At 40.9% G+C, this 22,321-nt stretch overlaps 1 protein-coding gene across 1 annotated transcript; it reads left to right on the top strand.

Moving 5' to 3' along the window:
* Positions 1-3,505: 3,505 nt before the first annotated feature.
* LOC110085542 (fructose-1,6-bisphosphatase isozyme 2) lies at positions 3,506-21,377 on the top strand. The gene is made up of 7 exons (XM_020805819.3): positions 3,506-4,423; positions 8,072-8,234; positions 9,399-9,491; positions 10,776-10,916; positions 12,900-13,037; positions 19,726-19,845; positions 20,966-21,377. The coding sequence occupies exons 1-7, from the start codon at positions 4,251-4,253 to the stop codon at positions 21,158-21,160; spliced, it is 1,023 nt and encodes a 340-aa protein (XP_020661478.1). The 5' UTR covers positions 3,506-4,250; the 3' UTR covers positions 21,161-21,377.
* The last annotated feature ends 944 nt before the right edge of the window (positions 21,378-22,321 follow it).

Genomic DNA, 22,321 nt, shown 5'->3' with positions numbered 1-22,321 from the left:
TGGGCTAGATCAGTTATTTGTCACTAGAGACATTCTGAAAGGTCTGTCACTAACAAGTGTTGTCTTTGGACCACTTTGTTGGGGGTATGTGATAATTAGCCCAGAATGGCAGGAGAACCCTGTCTTGAGGTTTGTTGATTGAATTTGATCTCTTGGGCACCGCATCCTTTGGGAACCTTGATCTGCTCTAAGGGCTGTGGTGGGAACAGGTGTTTGTACTGGTCCATGTACAGTAGCATCCTAAACACGATATTCAGGGGGTTGATGAAATGTCTAAAGCACTAAACACAAGGAGAGGGGATGCATAAGTCCTTCCTACCTATCTGCCAGCATTAGAGATTTATGTTCATTGAATGCAAAGATCTGACTAGGACTGTCTTAAGTGTGTTCTGTGTGTGTTGATAATGCTTATTTGAGCTCCTCTGATTGGGAACCTTTGCTAAGGCAGAGTTCTCAGTTATAGCAACTCTGTGAACACACTTGCATTCAACATACCAAAGTCTTAAGTGCTGTCCGAGGGGGTGGGGGTGGGTCATTCAGAGCTGAATAGGCTGCTGGACTAGAGCTGTTCTGCTTGCTACTATTTCCCCCCCCCCCCCGTCTTGCTATTAAGAACTCTGATATTTAGGGACAATGGCAATGGTCCTTTTGGGTCATGGAGGGGCTGCCTTATTTCTCTTTATTCCTCCTCCCCATTTTATACCTTTCTGATGCCACACAGGGTTTCAGCAGAGCATCAGCAGCTGCAGTAGTAAATGGAATGATATTTAAACAATAGCTCAGCTGATGTAATATTTAACAGTTTATTTGGAAGGTGTGCACATGGTACTTTCAAGACAGCAATTCCTGCAGGCTAGGACACGTGTAGGCAGCATAACAGTGTCTATAGGGTTGGACTACAACTTTTACAATCCCTGATTGTTCAATTATGCTGCTTGGGATGTATTGAAGTTGTCGTTCCACCCCTGGAAGGCATACCTGGGGGAAAGCCAGCAAAGTACTGTAATAACAGAACCTGCACGTTTTTTTCATTCCTAAAAGACATCTGAAAAGCACAATTCATCTCTAATTTTCTCTTGCTTTTCATAGCCTCCATTGAGGAGACAGAGAGAAAGCCTTTGAGAAAGAGATAGGAGGGATTTTTATAAGCTCATCTTCAGTGTTTCAAAACAAGCTCTCTCCATAGTTCTCATGTAACACAGCATTTTCCACACCAGTTACTGTTCTACCAAGCAACTAAAGTACTTTGGCATTTGGTGAAAGGTCACTGGCTCTGGTTTCAGCTGGTGTCAGTGGCTCAGACTGAGGTGAAAGAAAGTATCATCTTCCCAGAACTACTTTCATCCACTCAGTAATGGAAATAATTCAGTAATCACTTCTATTCCATGCCCATGTCAGCCAAATGGGAGCACCCAGAGAGCAATGTTTTCGTGCAATTTAATAGTGCCATGCTCATCATTTAGAGCACAGAGAAGGGACCTCCACATTCATGTTCTTCTGGGCAAACCCAATGTAGATGTCTATCAGCCCTACCCAGCATGGCCAATGCTATGGGAGTGGGGATCAGGAGTCCAAAACCTGTGGATTGTCAAAGCTTCCTTGACCCTGCTTCAGCCTAGCCTCCCTCACAGGATTGGCAATAAGGAGCTAAAGGGCCATTCTGACCACAGTGGCCAAGAAAAAAAATGTTGGCTTCTGTGGGAGAGGAATGTTTTGGTACATGTCATAGAGAAGGCTTGTGTTCTTGTGACATAGCCCCTTTTACAGAAAGGTGTGGGAAACTACAGGAGCAAAGAGCCTCAGGAGTAGTAGATCTTGCCCTGCAAAGTACACAGTACCCTGTTTCCCACTCTCCTCCAGAGCTTTCCCATTCATTCCTGTGGAGGGAGCAATGCCGTGATCACATGGGTTTCTGTACATAGAGATGCTAATGTGAAAATTTGTTAGCAGTGAGGGCCATTTGCTATAATCACCTCTGCCTTGGCTAAGAAAAAGATCCTCGGAATGACCTATTGTGAATAATGTTTTGGCTGGACCTCGATGATCCCAGACTACCCCAGGTGAGGCACTGGAAACTTGCAGTTGCTACCTCTTTCTGGTATTAGCAAGCCCAATCGCTACCTTCTCTCACAGCCAAAACAGGGAAGAACAGTAAACCAGTCCTTGGTAGTGGACTAAGGAGCCAAAACTGGATTTAATACCAAATCCCTCTCTGCTACACCCAAACAAAAGATGCAGAATGTGGAGAAGATTTTCCTTTGTTAAAATGGTAAGGAAAGAAAACTATCAAAATATGATAGTGCTTTGGAATAAATAAGTTAGTTATAAATTAAACATAGAATGACAAGAAAAGTAACAAAACTGACTAACTTACTCTATATAGAAAGACTCCTGAGCTTACACAGAGTGAAAACCTCACCAAGGTTTGCACTGTGTAACTGCAGGAGTCTTTCTAGGAGTCCTAAACTAGCACCCAAGTCACAAAACCTATTTTAGTCTTTGAATGGTCCACTTTTTTTATTTTAAGCCTTAGCAAAAGTGATGACACACAACAGCCAATCCCAATCCAGTTTCCCCAGAAACTTCTAGAACAATAGTTCTCATCCTTGGGTCTCAGGACGTTCTTAGAATGCAGCTTCCAGAAGTTATTGCCAGCGCAGCTAGTGGTGAGGACTACTGGGAGTTGCAGTCCAGAAACATCAGAGGATTTGGGGATGAGAACCACTGTTGGAGATTATGCGCAATCCCATGCCACTCTCCAAGAAGAAAAGCAGCTGACGCAAAGGCTGGTCAAACTTACCTTGAACAAGTTTATCTTCCAGATAACCCAGAGATACTTCTCAAAGGAACTGCTACTTTTTCCATCTGGCAGGGGTCACTCCCTACCATCATCTAGACTCAATCAAAATAGAAGTGGTTTGGATTTTAGATTTCTTCAGGCCCATAATAACAGTTTAGATTTAATATATTTTCTTCTCCACAAACTCTCCTGTTCCCTCGTGGTGTAGTGGTGACTCAAAGCTACATTCTAAGATTACGGCACCAAACCTCTCTTGGGACAGAAGGTATAAGGAAATGTGGCCTTGATAATAAACAAGCTTCCTCTAATCGTGCAAAGAATAAAATGGTTCAGTCAGGAATAGATGTCGCCTATTCATGTTCATAGAGGGTTAAACCACAGAAGCCTCTGTGCTGCAATCTATGGAAGAACTGCACCTGTAAGATCTAATCCACGTGACTGAGTGAGCTCCCGTCGCTTGTCCCAGCTCCTGCCAACCTAGCAGTTCGAAAGTATGTAAATACGAGTAGATAAATAGGTACCACCACGGTGGGAAGGTAACGACGTTCTGTGTCTAGTCGTGCTGGCCATGTGACCACAGAAACTGTCTACAGACAAACACTGGCTCTATGGCTTGGAAACAGGGATGAGCACCGCCCCCTAGAGTCAGACACGACTGGACTAATTGTCAAGGGGAATCTTTACCTTTAACTATTCATGTTCATATCCTTGGGAATACAAATATCTAGAGCGCATGGGGGTGTTTAGTGAAACAAAGCCTTAAAAAAAAACAATATTGGGAGGGAGCTGCACAGGAAACGAGATGGGCCTCCAAGTTCCTGACACGTCCGTGTGCAACTCTAGCACTCCTGAAAATTGCCTGTCGTGATGTAGGGCATGAGTAATTCAAACCAGGTTTAATTTCTTCACGTAAAGCCACATCTGATAAACCAGACAAACTAGGTGGCTACCAAGGTAATTGCCAACAATTTTATCTGCATATGCCAATTTGGTTGTCTTTGAATCCATCCTTCTTCACCAAACTGCCTTACATGACATACATTTTCCACACTGAAATTTTCACAACAGGAAAATCCCTACCAACAGGAGGAAAATTAATAACGTTTGCAAAATAAACAGACTGGGGACGCAACTCTTTCAGTGTCACAGTAAACAGGCCACGCTTACTGGGCAGTTGTTGGTTTTAGTGCAGAAGGAGAAGGAGAGGGTCGTTTGCTGAGTGGTGTTTAAGTTGTTCCCTTGAAGCCTTAAAGATCCGGGCAAGTTGTGCTGCAGGTCTATTCCAGGCATTTAAGTCACATGGGTTTGGGAACCTTTTAGTAAACCATGTCTAGCATGCAAGCCAAGAGCTTCTTCCCAAAATAAAACTGCTCCTGAAGAGAGCAACACTGAGGGGAGAAAGAAACTCCTAAATTCTAGCTAAGAAAATCAACCCTGTTTGCCAGCCAAGATGTCGGACAGAAGCCCCTTCGAAACAGACATGCTGACCCTTAACCGGTTTGTCATGGAGAGAGGACGCCGGGTGAAAGGGGCAACAGGAGAACTGACCCAGCTCCTGAACTCTATGCTCACTGCTATCAAGGCCATCTCGACAGCAGTCCGAAAAGCAGGCCTTGCTCATATGTGAGTTTGCAGGGGGACGGGGGGACGGACGGGGGGAGCAGAAACTCAGGGTGGTCCCATTTGGGATGGTGCAGAGGGAGTCGTATTGACACATTGCATGCAGTGCTCCACTAAATGCTGGAGCCAGAATTGGGAATTCTGTGTGGTTGGAATGAAAAAGAGCTAGTTTTGCAATCAAAACACATGCCTCTCAAATCTATGTCTCGAACGGCCATTGATACTACTCCAACTGAATGTCATTACTGAAAAAAGAATTTTATTTGAATAAGAGTGTGAGCGAGACTATTATAACTGTCGATCTATTGTTTATGAATGAATATATTGCATAGGAACAATGAAACTGCAGGCTGAGCTAGACACTGCAGAGGGCTTGCTGTGAACAGCTGCAGTTCCTTAAGTGTTGAAAACCATCTGGTTGTATTCCCACAAGCTTTTCAGATCTCCCATACTCTCCACATCAACTTACATTGTTTTGTGATTGGTCACCTAGAGCAAACTCTGGTATAATTGGCTTCTGGATTGTTCAGCCTCAACACTGGTGGAAGTGTGGCATGCTTTCTTTGCCTGCAATAATTAACAGCTTTTTCTCTCCCAACTAAGTACCACTATACAAATTGTGAAAATCTCAAGGGACCTATTTACTAAAAGTGCAGTCCTGTAACAATTTAGAGAGCCAGTGTTGTGTGTAGGAGATAAGAGTGATGAACTAGGACTCGAGAGATGTAGGTCTGAATCCCCACTTGGCCGTGGAAAGTCACCAGGGGATAGGAAAGGTAAAACAATTCCTAAAATATCTAATGTACTTTGAAAACCCTATTAGGTTTGTGATTTGTGATTTGACAGTACGTAACAACATCCAAGTTTACTCAGAAATAAATCTCATTGTGTGTTATGGTGCTTACCTCCAAGGAAGTGTGCATTGGATCATACTTGAAGGCTACAGCCCTAAGCACTGAAATCCCATTAAACTTAGTGGACTTCTGAGAAAAGATGTCTCCTATTGCACTACTGGAAACTGTTCATATAAAAGGTGTTTTGTCATTTCATTCCCTGTACTTCTGATTATGGAAGAGAGGCCTAGTTATAAGGATGGTTGTGTTAATTGCGATGTGGCATACTGCTAATTATCATGCTAAGTATTCCAGTTATTGATTATGGGTGACTCTCATGTTAGGTACAGGGAAGCAGAACTTCGCTGCATAGTGATTTAATTGCCTGCATTTCATTGTGTGACATTGGGAGTAAAATGCAGATGTTACAATGAATGCATGGAGGAGGCAAAGCAGGAAAGCAGAAGCAGGCCCAGCATGGAGGCTTTCAAGTGAATGCCTCATTAAGCAATGAACAGAACTACAGGGGTCCAGGCCAGGCTTTGTGTGCAGAGGGACTGTAATTTTATACCTTTGACATATCTGTCTCATGAGGAATCTGCAAATGCCAACTTGCCTTGCTGGCAGTCTGGCTTCAAGAGCAATGGACATCACCTCTGACTGACTTAATTTTTGGACTATTTGGCCTTAACCCAAATTTACTACCATCTTTGCCTGATGAAGACTTCTGGAGAACTCAGAAGCTTGCCTTGTTTGTAGCTCGTAAAGGGCAACTACATAATAACCTTAGAACCTTTAGAACTGCAGACCTGAAAAGGACCCTATCAATCATCGAGGCCAGCCCCTCTCCAGGAGGCACAGTGGGGAATATGTGGACCTGTGTTGGCCAACCCAGAGCTTTGTTTCTATAGGTGGGTCACGTAGCTACTTTTGCATATTTAGGACTTTTGTCTCATAACCATGAGCCCTAGAATTTCATGGTTCACAAATATTCAGAGAGGGTTTTTTTAAATGGTGTGTATATAGGGGTTCGATTCAGCTATTCAAGTGATAGACTGGAAATCATACAAATCCTGTTCTTTGGAGCTTGAAAATGGACTTTTGGGAAGTGGTACATTTTGTAATACTTTAACCTGCCACTGCTGTCCTACCAGGGAGTAACTCGTTCCCATCAGTTACACAATTTTTATAGTAAATTGTTACATTACTTCTTTAATCATTGTTCCTTTTCTCCATTATTGTTTAGTTCTTTTTTAAAAAATAGGTAAGTAAGAAAATAAGCTTATTCTTTTTTTTAAAGTCTTCCAAATGTGCCCAAGCAGCCCCTTCCCCCCCCCCAAAAAAAAAACAGATAGGAAAAATAAAGCAGAAACTTTAACTAGAAAACTCCTTAAATGTTGACTTCAAGCTTCACTAATGCTGGATCCCATTCCTTGTCTATGAAAGGTTATGACTAGTAGCCTATTCCTAAATACACGGCAATCATGGCAGTCACACAGAGATTCTCCCTGCATTGGCTCACTTCCTGTTATGCAACCAGTTGTGTGACTGATCTTGCAACCAGTATAAGAAAAAAAGCACATGCTGGGAACGGGCCAGAGTTGGGGAGGGCTGCTTATGTGAATGCCCTTCCACTCCACTTTATGCAATAGGATACTGGCCTATGAACGCTCTGGCATGTAAGAATTATTCCCAGGGCAGCTTACAACACAGTAAAATAATGACAGGCAATGATATTGATAAATAATATCGACTAAAGGCATATTAAAAACAGGAGAGTACGGTGTACCAGTAATTATACACTGGCATCCAATGAGAGGTCATATATTGCACTAGAGGGAAATTAATACACATTGGCCAGAATCTTATTGATATTTGTGTAAGGTTTGTGTGACTTGCCGTGGCTAGTTGTGGCTGAGGAGGTTTCCAGAGTGTGTCTTGGTTACTTGCTTGACAGCATTATTGAGATGCAACCTGGAATTTCATCAATTAATTGTGGCAAGTTACTCAAATCTTGTGTGATCACCAATTGGATTCTATCCATTGAATACAAATCTATAATGCTAATTAACAAGGATATTGTTGTTTCTGTTCCTTTTTTAATTTCCTGAATAAAGTTTGCTTCTTTTTCTCCTGTAGTTTCATGATATTTCTACTCATTAAAACTGTATTCTCTTAATAATTGCAAGAATCTGTATTAAATTCAGAAGACGGCGATTTAGCAGGTTTCTTGACCATTAAATTATTGTTGTTCATTATATTTTAGTGGACATTGGTGCTTGTGTGTGCTTGTGTGTATTTACATAATTATCCCTAAAGGTTTGGCAACAGGGCCAACTCAAAAGCTGAATAAATGACTGGATGTCTGACTAAGGTTATGGTTATAGTGGATCCAATACATTTAGTCAGTGGTGGAGAGCAGCTTGCATGATGACTGTAATTCTCACTTGACGGCATTGTGGGACTGTGAGAAATAGGGAGTTCAAGTGTATTGTAAGTGTTAGAAGAATGTAGAACATGGTAGAGACAGAGGCCAAGTTACATCCAAGTTCCACAAGCACATTCCAGCAACAGTGACTGTTGGCATGTATAAGCTGCAAAACGTTACAATAACAATAACAATAAGGAATTGTTATGAACATTTATCTATTTCAGAGGAAACTATACTGGTTAATTTGAGCCCTAAAAAATCAAGAAAAAAAACAGAAAGGAAACTCAGTGTACAATTTTACAACATAAATTTTACAACTCAGTGTACAATTTTGCAACAATTTTACAACATACATTACTATATATTAATACGTTTCCCCCTTCTTAGGTATGGAATAGCAGGCACTGTGAATGTGACTGGGGATGAACAGAAGAAGCTAGATGTGTTATCAAATTCTCTGGTTATCAACATGTTACAATCCTCCTACAGCACATGTGTCCTTGTCTCAGAAGAGAATAAAGATGCTATTATCACCCCAAAGGAGAGAAGGGTGTGTATGCATGCAGATTGGTTTGGAAGAGAGCAGGGTGTGTGGCTCTTTTAGCAGCAGATGGCGCAATTGCATTGCTTATGAAAAAGACGTTACCTGACGCAAAGCTAAGCATTAATGAATTAATGAGGACAAAATCGTAGTAGCCAGATGTGGATTAATAAACTAAAGAGAGAAGAACATTACATTGTGTCCATTGGTGGCTTCCCATTGCAACCTCTTCTGACACCTAAAATGCTCGAAATATAAAAGACTTCCTTTTGGGATTAGAGGCCCTAAAATTCCCTGTCTAACTGACAAGGGATTCTGGAGCTGGTAGTAGGAAAAAAAAAAAAACCTCTTCAAGCTTTGGAAAAACTGCTTTTGAGATTTAGGGCAGGGATAGGCAAAATGCAATCAACCATTGTTACCCAAGACTCTTCCAGATCCCCCATCCCTGCACATTCTCAGTAGAATTGATGTTGCTCAAAATGGTCCCTGGTACCATTTGTGGTGGGCAATTTTGCCAGGTTTTGGCTCCCCAGCGCTCTTGCAAGCCCCACATCCATAATTTTTTAAATGAAAAATGACTGCTGAGAAGGATAGGAAGGGACTTGCAATTAACATCTGAATAAATTGGGGGGGGGGAGTGGCTGAAATCCTGGAGTACAGTGATGTAAAAGGCAGACTTTTTAGTGATGAATTACCATAGGTTAAAAAAAATTCATAGGCATTATTCATCACATTCCAAGTTGTGGGACATGTTATGCATCAGATAATGTCTACAGAGATTTCTTAACTTACAGCAATTCACAGCTAAAAATTACACCTTTTTGTGTAATTATACAAGAGGATTTCAGCCACAAAGATCCACTTCTTGTTGCCTAAAGTAGTCAGAACATATCTTTTCAGAGCCTTTGATGTCCTAACCACTACCTTTTCTAAACTTTATGTATATGTATTTTTCTGCTCTAATTTTTTAATATTACCACTCCCTTTGCAGGACATAATAACTAGTGTGCTATAAGCCATGATAATGATATGTACCTCAAACAATCAGTTTGGACAGATTTTGTTTCTGCTGTACAGCTCTGAGAATTTACAAATAGTTTCTTCCATACAATGAACATGGATTGATCCTGGTAACATATTATTTAAGACCGATGTTTTTTTCTCCTCTTCCAGGGTAAATATGTGGTATGCTTTGATCCTCTAGATGGTTCTTCCAATATAGACTGCTTAGCTTCCATAGGAACCATATTTGCTATCTACAAGAAGGTAAGCTGATAGAGTGAAGAAAAGAAACAGTTGCTATGTGACTTGGACATTTGACTTTTACATAAAATACATACAGCGGTGCCTCACAAGATGATTTTGATTCGTTCCATGAAAATCGTCGTCTTGTGAAAAAAATCATCTTGCGAGGTTCCCTATGCATCGGTCTCAAAAAAAAAAAAAGTCTTGCGAAGCATCGGTCTAAAAAAGCATGTCTTGCGAAGCACGGTCATAGAAAAAAAAAGGCTTGCGAGGCACCATAGTGATCGCAAAAAACAATCGTTTTGCAGGTTTTTCATCCTGTGAGGCAATCGTTTAGCGAGGCATCACTGTATGTTTATTCCAAAAGGCCAGATCATACAGCTTGGCTCCAAATCATCTAGTTCTATAAGGTCTATCTTAAATGTCAGGAATTCTGTAGGAAAACCTTTCCCCCATCACCTTGCACCTGATCCTGAGCTGAGAGCCTAGGATGTTCAGCATCCGAAGAATGCGTTACCACTTAAGCTACAGACCCTCAACTGGCCAACTACTGTGGCCCAAATCCAGCTGAAGTTCTGGCTGAATGAGATATGAGATCACTAGCATTTTCCACATTCATTTACTTTGTAAATGCAGCTGCAAAAGGAGCTTGAGGTGCAGGGATGTGAAACTGCCAGAGGTTCAGGGATCATCTCTGACTCTGGCACCCTGTGTCTGTTCCTTTTGGAAACTCGTCTGGGCTCTTGTTGCAGCCTTATTGAAAAGGACATCACCAAGGCCCAATGACTTTTAGTCCTGGCCATTAGATGATAAAGAATGTAGAGCCAATGAAGTATGGGTGGACAGAGTGACTATGACTCAGGAGACCTGGGTTTTAATCCCCATTTGGCCATGGGAACTCACTGTAGGAAGTTGGCACTGGTAAAACGACATCTTAAATATCCCACATGCTACAAAAACTTCTACTAGGGTCATTGTAAGCTAGAATTGTCTTGACAGCACTAAATACACATATTAAACAACTCTTTGTGCTGCTATGGGCACTAAATCAGTGGTTCCTAACCTTGGATGCCCAAATGTTCCTGTACTAAAACTTCCAGAAGCCTTCACCACTAGCTATGCAGACCAGGATTTCTGAAAGTTGTAATCCAAGAACATCTAGGGACCCTAGATTGGGAGCCACCACACTAAATGGAGGCCAGGTCAAATCATACCACATGGAATTATGTGTAAAATAGTTCCATAACTCAGAGGAATCTTATTTGTTTTTATGGTATCTTTCTCTTCTCTTTCTTTATCTCTTAGACATCAGAAGATGAGCCTTCTGAAAAGGATGCCTTACAGCCTGGACGCAACATAGTTGCAGCCGGTTATGCTTTGTATGGTAGTGCTACACTGGTGGCACTTTCCACAGGGCAAGGCGTGGACCTCTTCATGCTAGATCCGGTATTTCACATGGACATTAATATTAATAAGAATAGTCCTATTGCTCTCTGATATTCCTTTTGCCCAGCATCTATCCCTTTCAACAGGCGGGAGGAAGTACAGATTACAAAGGCGCTCCTGTGCATTCTGACTGCCCTCCCTCTGAATGGACTTTGTGATATTCGCACATGATGATATCATAATGGTGGAGGTGCAATACTTCTTTAACTAGTGCTGTATAGCCAATAAAAAAGAAGTCGTCTGGGGAAATTAGTGCTGAAGTAGAAGCTGATGGGTACCTAAAAGAAGCTACAAAGATTTAGGGGAACAAATGAAGCCTGCGAACATTTACAGTAAAGCTTTCTTTCCACAACAGGAAGTATCAGCTAACCAAAAAATAATAATAAAATTAAAAATTGGCACATTGTGACTAAATCATACTCCTACTTCTTCATGATTCAGTTACGAGTTATAGAAATATAATTTCCCACTCTGTACAGATTCTGCTTGGGCTCTTTGTTACCCAGTGCCTCCTGCTTATTTGGAACGTGCCTGTGGGAACATAATTTCCCTGACAAAGGGCATGCCAGGGTAACAACATTCTGCGGTTTTAGCTTGGGGCTTTAGCACAAAGCCACACCAGAACTGCAAAAAGAATCATCTGCCTATAATAAGCACCTCTCTTTAAATGCCAGGCCTAGGAGTCACACTGTGCAGATTGCATTGCTTCCAATTGCAGCGCACATTGTAATGCAAGCGGAAGCCGCTGGGCCGTTTGCCAAGTGAGGATGATAAATGCATATTCAATTTCTTTCAAAATTTGAATAAGGATCTACTTTACTGAAGATATCTCTTGCAAAACAACTTGTATGGGCATCCTATAGTAGCTTTGTTCATCATAACCTGTAAACAATTATCACCTGTTTCCTGCCCCCTCCCCCATAAATATGTTACTATCCGTGATCATCTGAGACATCACAAAGGGCCTTGTATATAGCACCTTTGTTCACCATAAATTTAACGGATGAATCTTTGAAAGGGAATATAAGCAAATGGGCCTACTATATAAAAGTAGAAAGGGAAGGTGCTATGGGCTAGAGTGAGGAATGCATGGCCCTTTCAGTGTTGTGGGACTTCAGCTCCCCTCACCCCTCATCCCCAGATGGCTAAGGCTGATGGGAGTTTTAGTTCAACAGAATTTTGAGACCCTGACACCAGCTTTTGCCCAGCATTTATTGCATGCTGTCCACACACCTCCTCCAACATTTGTAATTTGGTGGGGCTGCTACCTTTTCCTAAGCAATGAATAGCTGAAAGGTCAACTTGTGCTAGTATGATGACTGACTAATTTTCCAGAAAAAATCATCTGGTAAGAGCTACTCAGAGATGTTACCCAGATTGTTGGAAGTCTCTTTTTGGGTTTGTGAGTATAATCTGAACTAGAATTTGGAAAAGTGATGTTCTCCAGAGACTTGGAGCTTATTTTGTAGTCTGAATATTGAAAGAGAACAGAGGGGCAATATTCGTAGCTACAGATTGGGCAGAAGTGAAGTTCCTTGGAGGAAAGGGTCAATGCAGTGTTGTCTGAAAATTTTCTGAAAATTGTGTCAGTACTGGGGAATTTTCTGCCTGCTGTAGGAGGGTGTGTTTACTTTCACTATGTTTTGTATAATGGGAACGAAAAGAAATGTTACAAAGACAAATCTTGGTATCAGGGATAACGAATACCCTGCACATTTATTTGGAATTAAGCTTGCAATGTTTTTTGGCTTGCAATCAAATGTTGCAGGATTTCAGTCAAATCTGAACATTTGTACATTGTACATTTTATGGTTTGGAGGGGGATCCTTTTTATAGGACCACTAAGAAATTAAACAAATAGCAAGATTTTGTAGATTAAATCTGCTTCCTCAGGCTAAGCACATCTATTTATGAATGTGAACAAGTGTCAAAGAAATCACCTTACAACCTGTATAACTTTGACATGTACTCTCTGTTCTTCAGGCTCTTGGTGAATTCATTTTGGTAGATAAAGATGTAAAGATGAAGAAGAAGGGGAAAATCTACAGCATTAATGAGGGTTATGCCAAGTACTTTGATCCTGCTCTGACAGAGTATTTACAAAAGAAGAAATTTCCTGAGGTAACATGCAATGGCATATTGCTGCCGCTTGATCGCCGGTTTTACTATGTGAAATTGAATCATTCTTATCACTGTTACACACAACATAGCATGGTTTGCACATACAATTAATATAGTAGGACTCCATATCCGCTGGGGATTGGTTCCAAGCCCCCCACAGATACTGAAAACCATGGCTAATAGCAAACACTTTACATATATACCATAATAAAAGGGGAAAAAATCAGAAAAAAATTATTTTCACATGCATTACCAGAACCAGCCACTAGAGGATGGCAGTGACCATGCTATGTATTCTTCACTAACCCTCTAGTGGCTAGTTCTGTTAATACATGTGAAAATATTTTTTTTCTTTCAATATTTTTAATATTTTCAGACTGTGGACAAGTGAATCAGTGAATACTGATCCCATGGATACATGGGCCCTACTGTATACTTTAGCCCATAATAGCAATGAAAACCTACATCAGAATTTTTGTTACAAGGCAAACACATATAGATCAAGTTAGCTAGGTTTCTGGATGCAGAGCGAGAGGCTGTGAATTGCATTCTCCACTGTGTCTTATGGGAAAAGAGACGTAACCTGTATAGCCCTCAGGAAACTGCACAGTCCCAGAGAGCCCTCCAACAACACAGTCAGATATGATGCTGTTGCATAATACAAGATGTGCCTTTGACTCTACAAATTACAGAAATAATTGTGCAACCAATTACAGGGATGCCTGGTACTTTTTGCTTTTGCACATTCTGCTGCAAAGCCCGGAGTTTTGACATATGAATATGTAAAGTTTCAGCATGCACTCATTTGGCAGTCAAAATACTCATATATGCTCTTAGACTTTATTAGGGCATGCACAGCTCCTCTGTGCATGCAAAATAGTTGTATTTTGTTATGCTGTTGGACTGCCCAGGCGTCCTAAGAATATTTTTTTTCACTCAGAAACATAGAAAACTGCCCTGTCAGATGAGTGGCCCTTTAAGGCCAGTATTGTCAGTTCCAGTTGGCAGCAGTTCCCCAGGATTTCAGACTAGACTTTTTTTCCCTAGTTCTTCTGTCTGTAGGTCCCTTATATTCCTTTGTTGCCCTTCCAAATATTTACCTGCCCCAGTTCTGCTTAGCAGCTAAAATCAGAGAAGATTGTTATGTTTGGGATCATTCAAGTTTCCAAAGGTACCCCTCTAGAAACAGATTGGATCACCAGTAAAAATGGGTGAAAACATGTCAGTTCATTTGATATGGGAAAATGGCAAGATCTTTGCAAGGGAAGTGTCTGTCAGGTGTTCATATTTCATATTTCACTGATGAGGGAATAAAAGTCTATGGTTATTAATCTATACATTTCAAAGTGTTTGAAATAGGTATATAAATGAAAAAAACCCAATATCTTGCAACGAGTCAGAGGCAAAGTTTAGCTTTGTACTACGACTTGCAAAATTTCCCAGCTAGCAGTTCCCTTGGCAATGCTGGCTAAAGTATTCTGGCAGCTGTAGTCCAAAAGATAAATGTTCTAAACTCTCTTAATTTCTATTAAGAAGGAGCAACCATACAATGTAAAGGAATCGAGAAGATCCTTGGTGCAATCCTCAGTAATCTCAAAAGAAGATTACTCACTTCAGCTTCAGCTGGGAAGGACTAATAGTCATGCAGGCTACAGACGACCTTCAAACTACTGAAAATGGCAGCACACAGTGTTGACTCAGTGGCTCTTGGTTTTTTGTGAGACAGTCACAGACAACTTGACAAAGGCTGCATCTCTTAATCCATGCTACTCGATCTCCGAGGGCTTCAGAATCTATCCTGATTCAATCCAGAGCAATTTGTGCCCCACCCACTATGATCTGTGAGCCAAATCTGAATCAATTTGTAAAATCAATGCATTGGAAAACAGAACAGCTACTGTATAGCTATTTTGTTTTGCACTGATGTATGTGAAATTTGGAAGCACAATAGACCCTAAAGAGGCAGACAAGCTAGCCCAATTTAACATAGTTAGCTGACTTGAAGGCTGACTATATTTGTGGCCCTGGATCCAAGTTGATTTGTAAAGTTGCTTGTTTTTGTCCCAGAAATGCCTTTGGACATTTTGTTTTGATCCATACCAGGTACAAAGTGACCTGAATCAGGCTGATTTGGGAGGGAATATGCATTGTATCTGAATCTGAATCTGGTGGATACCCCTAATTGCATATTGGCATCATCTCATCCAGCTTACGAAAGAATGTACTGTGGTAAAAGTATAAGTCAAAAGCTTCTGACAGTTTGATAAGTAAATCACACAGGAAAGAATTGTCACTTCATTTTAAAAAAGATTATCAGTTTATTCAACCTAATCTTACGAAGATTTACTGTACTTACAAGAAAGTTCCAATTTGTTTAAAAGGGCTTGATGTTGTTATGTGCAATCAAGTCATTTCTGATCTATGGAAACCCTATTAATTAATGAACTCCAAAAAGTTATATCGGTAACAGCCTTGCTTAGGTCTTGAAAACACAAGATAATGGCTTCCTTTATTGAATTAATCTATATTTGGTCTTCTTTTTTCCTACTGACTTCAACTTTTCCCAACACTATTGACTTTTCCAGTTGTCTTATCTTCTCATGATGTGATCAAAGTATGACAACATCAGCTTAGTCATTTAGGCTTCAAGAGAGATTTCAGGGTTGATTTGATCCTGTTGCTTAGTGTACTAAATCACACCAGAGCATGCCCATTGAATCAGCAGGGTTTTAGTGCATCAGCTCCTTGTAGGTTCTATTAATTCAAATGGGCTTACTCTGTTTGCAACTTACTTGAGCCACAGTAAGTCACAATTAGAATAGGCCCATTCTTCTTTTTTGCACAGTGATTGTTGTGCTTTTTCTAGCATGGTGTACTATGATCAGATTATTCAAATGCAAAATATATAACTGCTCTTTAGATATAATTTGTGCTGTGATGCACTGTGGTAATTTATGCAGAGAAATGAGTTTGGTTTTATGGAAAGCAAAAGTGCTTGTTACAGATTTTACAAAGTCAGCTGCTGAGAAGAATACAGGAACACCTTGTTTCAGGGTATAGTCATACACCCTGTGGGACGAGGTGGTGCTGCGGGTTAAACTGCAGAAGCCTCTGTGCTGCAAGGTCAGAAGACCAGCAGTCGTAAGATCGAATTCACGCGATGGAGTGAGCTCCCATCGCTTGTCCCAGCTCCTGCCAACCTAGCAGTTCAAAAGCATGTTAAAATGTGAGCAGATAAATAGGTACCACCTTGGTGGGAAGGTAACGGCGCTCCACGTCCAGTCGCGTTGGCCACTTGACCACAGAAACTGTCTTTGAACAAACGCTGGCTCTGTGGCTTGGAGACCGGGATGAGCACCATGCCCTAGAGTCAGACATGACTGGACTAAATGTCAAGGGGAACCCTTACCTTTACCTTATAGTCATACAAGTCATAACATGATTAAAACAAGAACAACCCCTAACATTTGAAATCAAACTCTTTGTCCAACTAAGGATAAAACAATCAGAGGAAAAATCCAAGAAAGGAACACTGCTACCGTGTTTCCCTGAAAATAAAATAGGGTCTTATATTAATTTTTGCTCAAAAAAACTCATTGGGGCTTATTTTCGGGGGGTGTTTTTTTTCCCAAGAGCAACAATCTACATTTATTCAATTACCATCATTTATTTTAATTATTATTATTAATTTATTCCCATTCTCCTTCCCCTTCTTTATATGTACCTGGAGCCACTTCCTCCAGGGGTGCCTTCGCCACTGTCAGGAGGTGCCATGGCGGCGGCTTGGGTTCCTCCAGTGGGCTGAGGTTCCCGTTGTGGCTGGCGGGTGCATTGGGGGAAACAATGGCAGCAGTGAAGGGAGAGGTGTTGGGGTGGAAGGAGGCGGGGTCCCAGAGCTGGCGAGCCCTGTTGAGGAAAGGGTGGTAGCTGCTTCAACACGTGGCCCTGCCAGCAGCACCCAGCACCGAAGAGGGAGCCAAACAAGAGGAGGGTTAAAAGAGTTGCAATAGGAGAAAGAAGGGAGGGCAAAAATAAAAGCTATTCTACTCAACACAGGATTGTTTCTTTTAAGTTATGTGGTTGGGCACTTCCTCCTTAGAATACAGGTGCAAGACAACAGACAAGGCCATATATCAACATTAAGAAGAAAATATACAGAAAAGAAATCTAGCAAGAGAAATCGGAATGTTCACCATGCTGAGAATCATTGTTGCTCTTTCAACGTGGCAATAATGAATGGAGCCAACACACTCACTCAAACTGCAGACGCTATCCCAACAAATGCAGCATATAACTGTGATCTGGAGCTCTTAGAAAATATCATTCAGATTGCAACAACATATTTAAATAATACCCTTCTAGGATTCAAGGCAGAAGCAAATACGCTATTACTGCAGCATCTATCTAGGGCTTTTTAAAGATATAATTTCAAGCTGTCATGCTGTATCAATTTCTTTTCTCAACTGCAAGGGTGTCTATTCCTTTCCTCAGCTGCAAGAGAAATCTATGAGAAATAAACTAGTAGGAGTAAGTGGATGGCAAGAGATAAAAGGAGGAATTGTTATTTCAATGTGAGTTAACAATGGCAATTGGGCATGACAAGATGTCCTTCTAGACTGATACTCCAATGGTTTCCTGGTCTTGTTGTCTCCGCTTCTGCTGCCATCAGCAGGATCTGTCGTGTCATCTTGCCCTGTAATGAGCAGACTGATTTAATGGGAGAAACTATATCTTTTCTTGGTTTCTAAGAAGATAAGGAATAGATACCATCTTTTGACAAAAATTTAGTGGACCCCATCTCAGTGTCTAATCTGACTATTCCAAATACAGTTGTGCCTCGCTTAACGGGCGCTCCGTTTAGTGACGAAACCGCATAGTGATTAAGTTTTTGCGATCGCAAAAGCGATCCCATTGCGATGTTTTAAATGGTTTTTTTCGCTTTGCGATGATCGGTTCCCTGTTTCGCTTACCGATCATCACAAAGCGATGATTTTTTAATAACTGATTGACAGTTCCAAAATGGCTACCAGGTTAAAAAAATGGCCGCCCGCTGTGTGTAGGGACGGATTCCTTGCTTAAGAGGCAGCGAAAATGGCCGCCATATGGAGGATCTTCGCTTTAAGGTGAGATTTAAGCCCATAGGAACGCATTAAACAGGTTTTAATGCATTTCTATGGGCTTTTTAAAATCGCCTAGCGACGAAATCGCTTAGCAGCGATTTTTGCTGCACGGATTAATGTCGCTACGCGAGGCACCACTGTACACTTAAAATCCAAATTGTTGGAGCATCTAGGAAGTAGCTCTTTTCAAGGGTTTATATTTTCAGTATGTTTCTAGAGAAATCGTTGATTCATCTATGAAGCAAATTTTTAATGGGTTCATATTTCTAGATATGCTAGAGGGAACTTTTTCTTAAGGTGAAAATATTTCTTACGGATAGTAGTATATCATTAGAAGCAGCTATTTTTAAACCATTAAAAGTCAGCTGTTTGTCACAGCATGAGCTTTTTACATCTCCCACGATTGCAAATTAGCTTCCTTTGTTTGCTTGTTTCCCACCTTATTCTCTTGTAAGACTAAAGGCAACTTACAATATACCATATTTTTCCGTGTATAAGACCCCCCATTGTATAAGACGACCCCCAATTTCAACCCTTGCATTAGTCAAAGGCAGAGGCGGAGGCAAAGGAGCAGTCATGCTCTGCCACCCCTTGTGGCTCCCCATTGACTGCAACCACAGCCACCCGATCACCTCCTCCAGCGCCACTCGTGGGCTCCCTTCGGGCAGGGGACAAGGTGGCGACGTGAGCTTGAGGTGAGCCCCGCGAGTGGCACTGGAGGAAGTAAAAGGGCAGCTGCAGCCACAGTCAATGGGCAGCCACGAGGGGCGGCCAAGCGCAACTGCTCCTTCGCCTCTGGCTGCTGCTTTGGTGTACTTCCATGTATAAGACAACACTCAGATTTTGCAGTAACTATTTTAGGAAAAAGTATCATCATATCCATGGGAAAATATGGTAAATTTAAATAGCAGGTTCATGGAACAATCCATGAGGTTTAAAACCAGCAGTAGCAGCAACAGTGAAGCAACACCCACCATTAAACAGTCCTGGTTAATGGCCAAAGACCTGGATAAACAAAAACGTCTTTGCTTGCCAGGGGAAGAACAACGAGGAGGCCAGCCTAGCCTCCTTTGGAAGTTCCTTTGTGAGTTCCATACCCTGGAAGCAGCCACATGGAGGGCTCCATACTGAGAGCTGGGATTGGTCATCGGAAGATAAACATGAGCTATGTTTGCAAGTCTGATTGCTCAGACATGGAGGTCTTCTGGAATCATGCCTCTGGAACACTAAAGTGATTTCAGCTTCTAATCATCTGCTATCGGGGATGTAAATTGATACCCCATATCTAGCTTGGGGATGTGAAATGTGTCGATCTGCCCAGAAAAGACTTCGGTCTAGATGGGCAGGGTATAAATTTAATAAATAAATAAAATAAACAAATCCCCATTCTTCTTGGACTACAAATCTCATGATTCCTTACGTTTGCTTGTTCTGTGTAGGACTGATGGAAACTGGGACATGACAACATCTAAAGGCTCTATTTCTCCTCGCTGACCTAGTTATCTATTTTTACATTTCAAAACAAACATGGGCAAGCTGTCACATGTCTCTATCAATCTGTTTTACAGGAAGGCACTTCTCCTTATGGGGCTCGATACGTAGGCTCCATGGTGGCTGATGTTCACCGCACCTTGGTGTATGGTGGGATCTTTTTGTATCCAGCTAATCAGAAGAGTCCAAAAGGAAAGGTAAATCTTTATCTTCTTAAGTGTTTTCAAGACCATAGAGAGTATCTTATTGCCTAAACAGGGAATGGAAGAGCAATCACTTAAGCATCTCCTTTCCTGGTGGAAATGTCCCTTCCAGCACATTCCTGTTCTCAAGATTGGTCATGCTACCAGTCACATGATGGGAAGCTTACCAGAGAAGAAGGAAACTTACACAGTTATCCCATCCCTGCACAATTAGACAATAATTTACTAGCTTAACAATTTCATTATGGCATAAGTTTTCATGGGCAACAATATGCTTCATCAGTTGTACTGCGTGAAGTGAACTGTACTCCATAAAAGCCTATCCCATAATAATGTGTTAATCTTTAAAGTGCTCCAGCATGCTAATATAAATGTCACATGTCACAGTTGCCATGATAAAGTGAAAAACAAACTATGTTTGAATTGTATCTGTTCTGCTGAGCCTCTGCCATTAACATTGATACGAAAGACATAACCCACTGGCACGCAGAGCTGACTTGTGAAAGAAACTTTTGCGCCAAGGACACACGGATATTTAGATGAAAGAAATGAGGGTCTTAGTAGGGAGGAAAGCTGTAGAAATTGTGCTCCCAACCCAATGGAAAGCGTCTTCCAGATCTGCTCTGTGACCATATTTCCCTTCAAAATAAAATATGGCACCTTAAGCACACATTTTAAATGTACGAATAATTTCTGCGGCAGCAGTTTAATACGTTAATTATTCTGTGTGTGAAGTAATACTTTATTTTGTTTGTCATCAAACAACTGGCATCTAATTTTGCTGGATGACTTCAAATTGTAATATGAAGTATCATGTTCTTTGTGCTCCCATTGAAACAAATTGAACATAAAATATATATTTTACTTTACAGAAACACTTCTGAGTACTCCATAGCTAGAAAGCCCTGGAAAGGGTCAGCATAAGTCAATATCAACTTGATGGCACGTAGTAGCATCATAATTATAATTGCTGTTATTGTCTTGACAAGCAGAAGACTTTGATACTGACAGATCTCTATGAAAGAGTACCAATAATTTGCAAAACTCTTGTAGTTAAAGCTGGTTTTTCACTTACTTTCTATGCTAAAATGAAGAGTTTCTATTTGTGTTCTAGCTCCGACTTCTCTATGAATGCAACCCCATCGCTTTCATCATGGAGCAGGCAGGAGGGATCGCAACCACTGGGACAGAGGCAGTGCTGGATGTGAAGCCAGAGTCGATTCATCAAAGAGTACCTTTTGTGGTGGGTTCTGCAGAGGATGTGCAAGAATACCTCTCCTTTGTACAGAAACACCAAAAAAGCAGCTAATGTGCCTCCTGGGTTTTTTTTTGCATTCACCTGCATTTTCCTTGCACTGAGAGTAAGCAGTGGTGCTGAAAAGTCAGAAAAATATCCTGTTGACTGCAGTAGAAAAAGGGATTTTTATTAATTTTTTTTCAATCAAATGGGTTTTTTTCTGCTAATGCATGATACAGCCTCTGTTTCTGTAATATGGGAAATAAAAATAAAACCTATTTGGTAGCAATTACTGGAGGAAGTGAATATTTTGCCATTTACTTCTTTTTCTAAATATACCCCTTGAATGCCAAGGTTCGGGCTAATGTCTAATGTTGGGTCAGCTCAATTGTCTGCTGCAGGTATTTGTTTCCTGTTAAGCCACACACTGCTGCCAGACTTGTGACTTGTTAGGTAATCAGTTCACCCACTTCTACCGTCAACAAGTGATTGGAGCAAAAATACGGTTGCCATTCGCTCTCAGTCCACACTGAGTAGACCTTTGCACATCTCACATGACCCCAGCATTGTGTAGATTAAGACTGCTTCCTTAAGCTACACCATTCTTTGCTTGTTTACGCACATTTAAAGTATCATCTATAAGCATGGTTTTTATCTTCAGATAGATCACACAAATGGCCTGAATATACTAGAATTCCATGTATTTTTTTCTCTCTGAGCGCTATAGAAAATTATTTTTTCTCATGTTTGTGAGATGCTTCAGACTATACTAAAAAAGTAAAATTTCCAAGCTCTGGGCTGTTTTGTAAGTTACAAAACATAAAGGTTGGAAGTGTGTTATCAAAGGAGAACTGTAACTAGTTTTGGGTTCTTGGTGAGTCTAGTTTTCAAAGAAGATTTCAAACAAGGACCATAAATCAGTATTAGGTGTGAAATGCAACCAAACACCACTGTCCCTTTATCTTAGCCTTGCATTAATGTTTTACCATGGAGTTTTTGTATTCTAACTTTTATGTCTGAAGAAGTCAGTTTGTTCCAGGAAGGCTTACATTAAAATATAGTAGTTAGTCTTTACGGTGCCATAATGTCCCTTTTTGTTTTTGTTTTGTGTTTCTTGTTAAAATGCTTGCACAGAGTAGCACAGCTACAACTTCAAAAACTTGAAGTATAATAGTTTTTCTTTAAGGTGCCACAAAGTTTTTGTTGTTTACATTTTGTTTTTGCATTTGTTTG

This window comes from Pogona vitticeps, chromosome 2 (assembly GCF_051106095.1).
Source record: "Pogona vitticeps strain Pit_001003342236 chromosome 2, PviZW2.1, whole genome shotgun sequence".
Lineage (NCBI taxonomy): Eukaryota > Metazoa > Chordata > Lepidosauria > Squamata > Agamidae > Pogona > Pogona vitticeps.
Note: the sequence above shows the minus strand (reverse complement) of the source record. Positions and strands in the feature narration are given on the sequence as shown.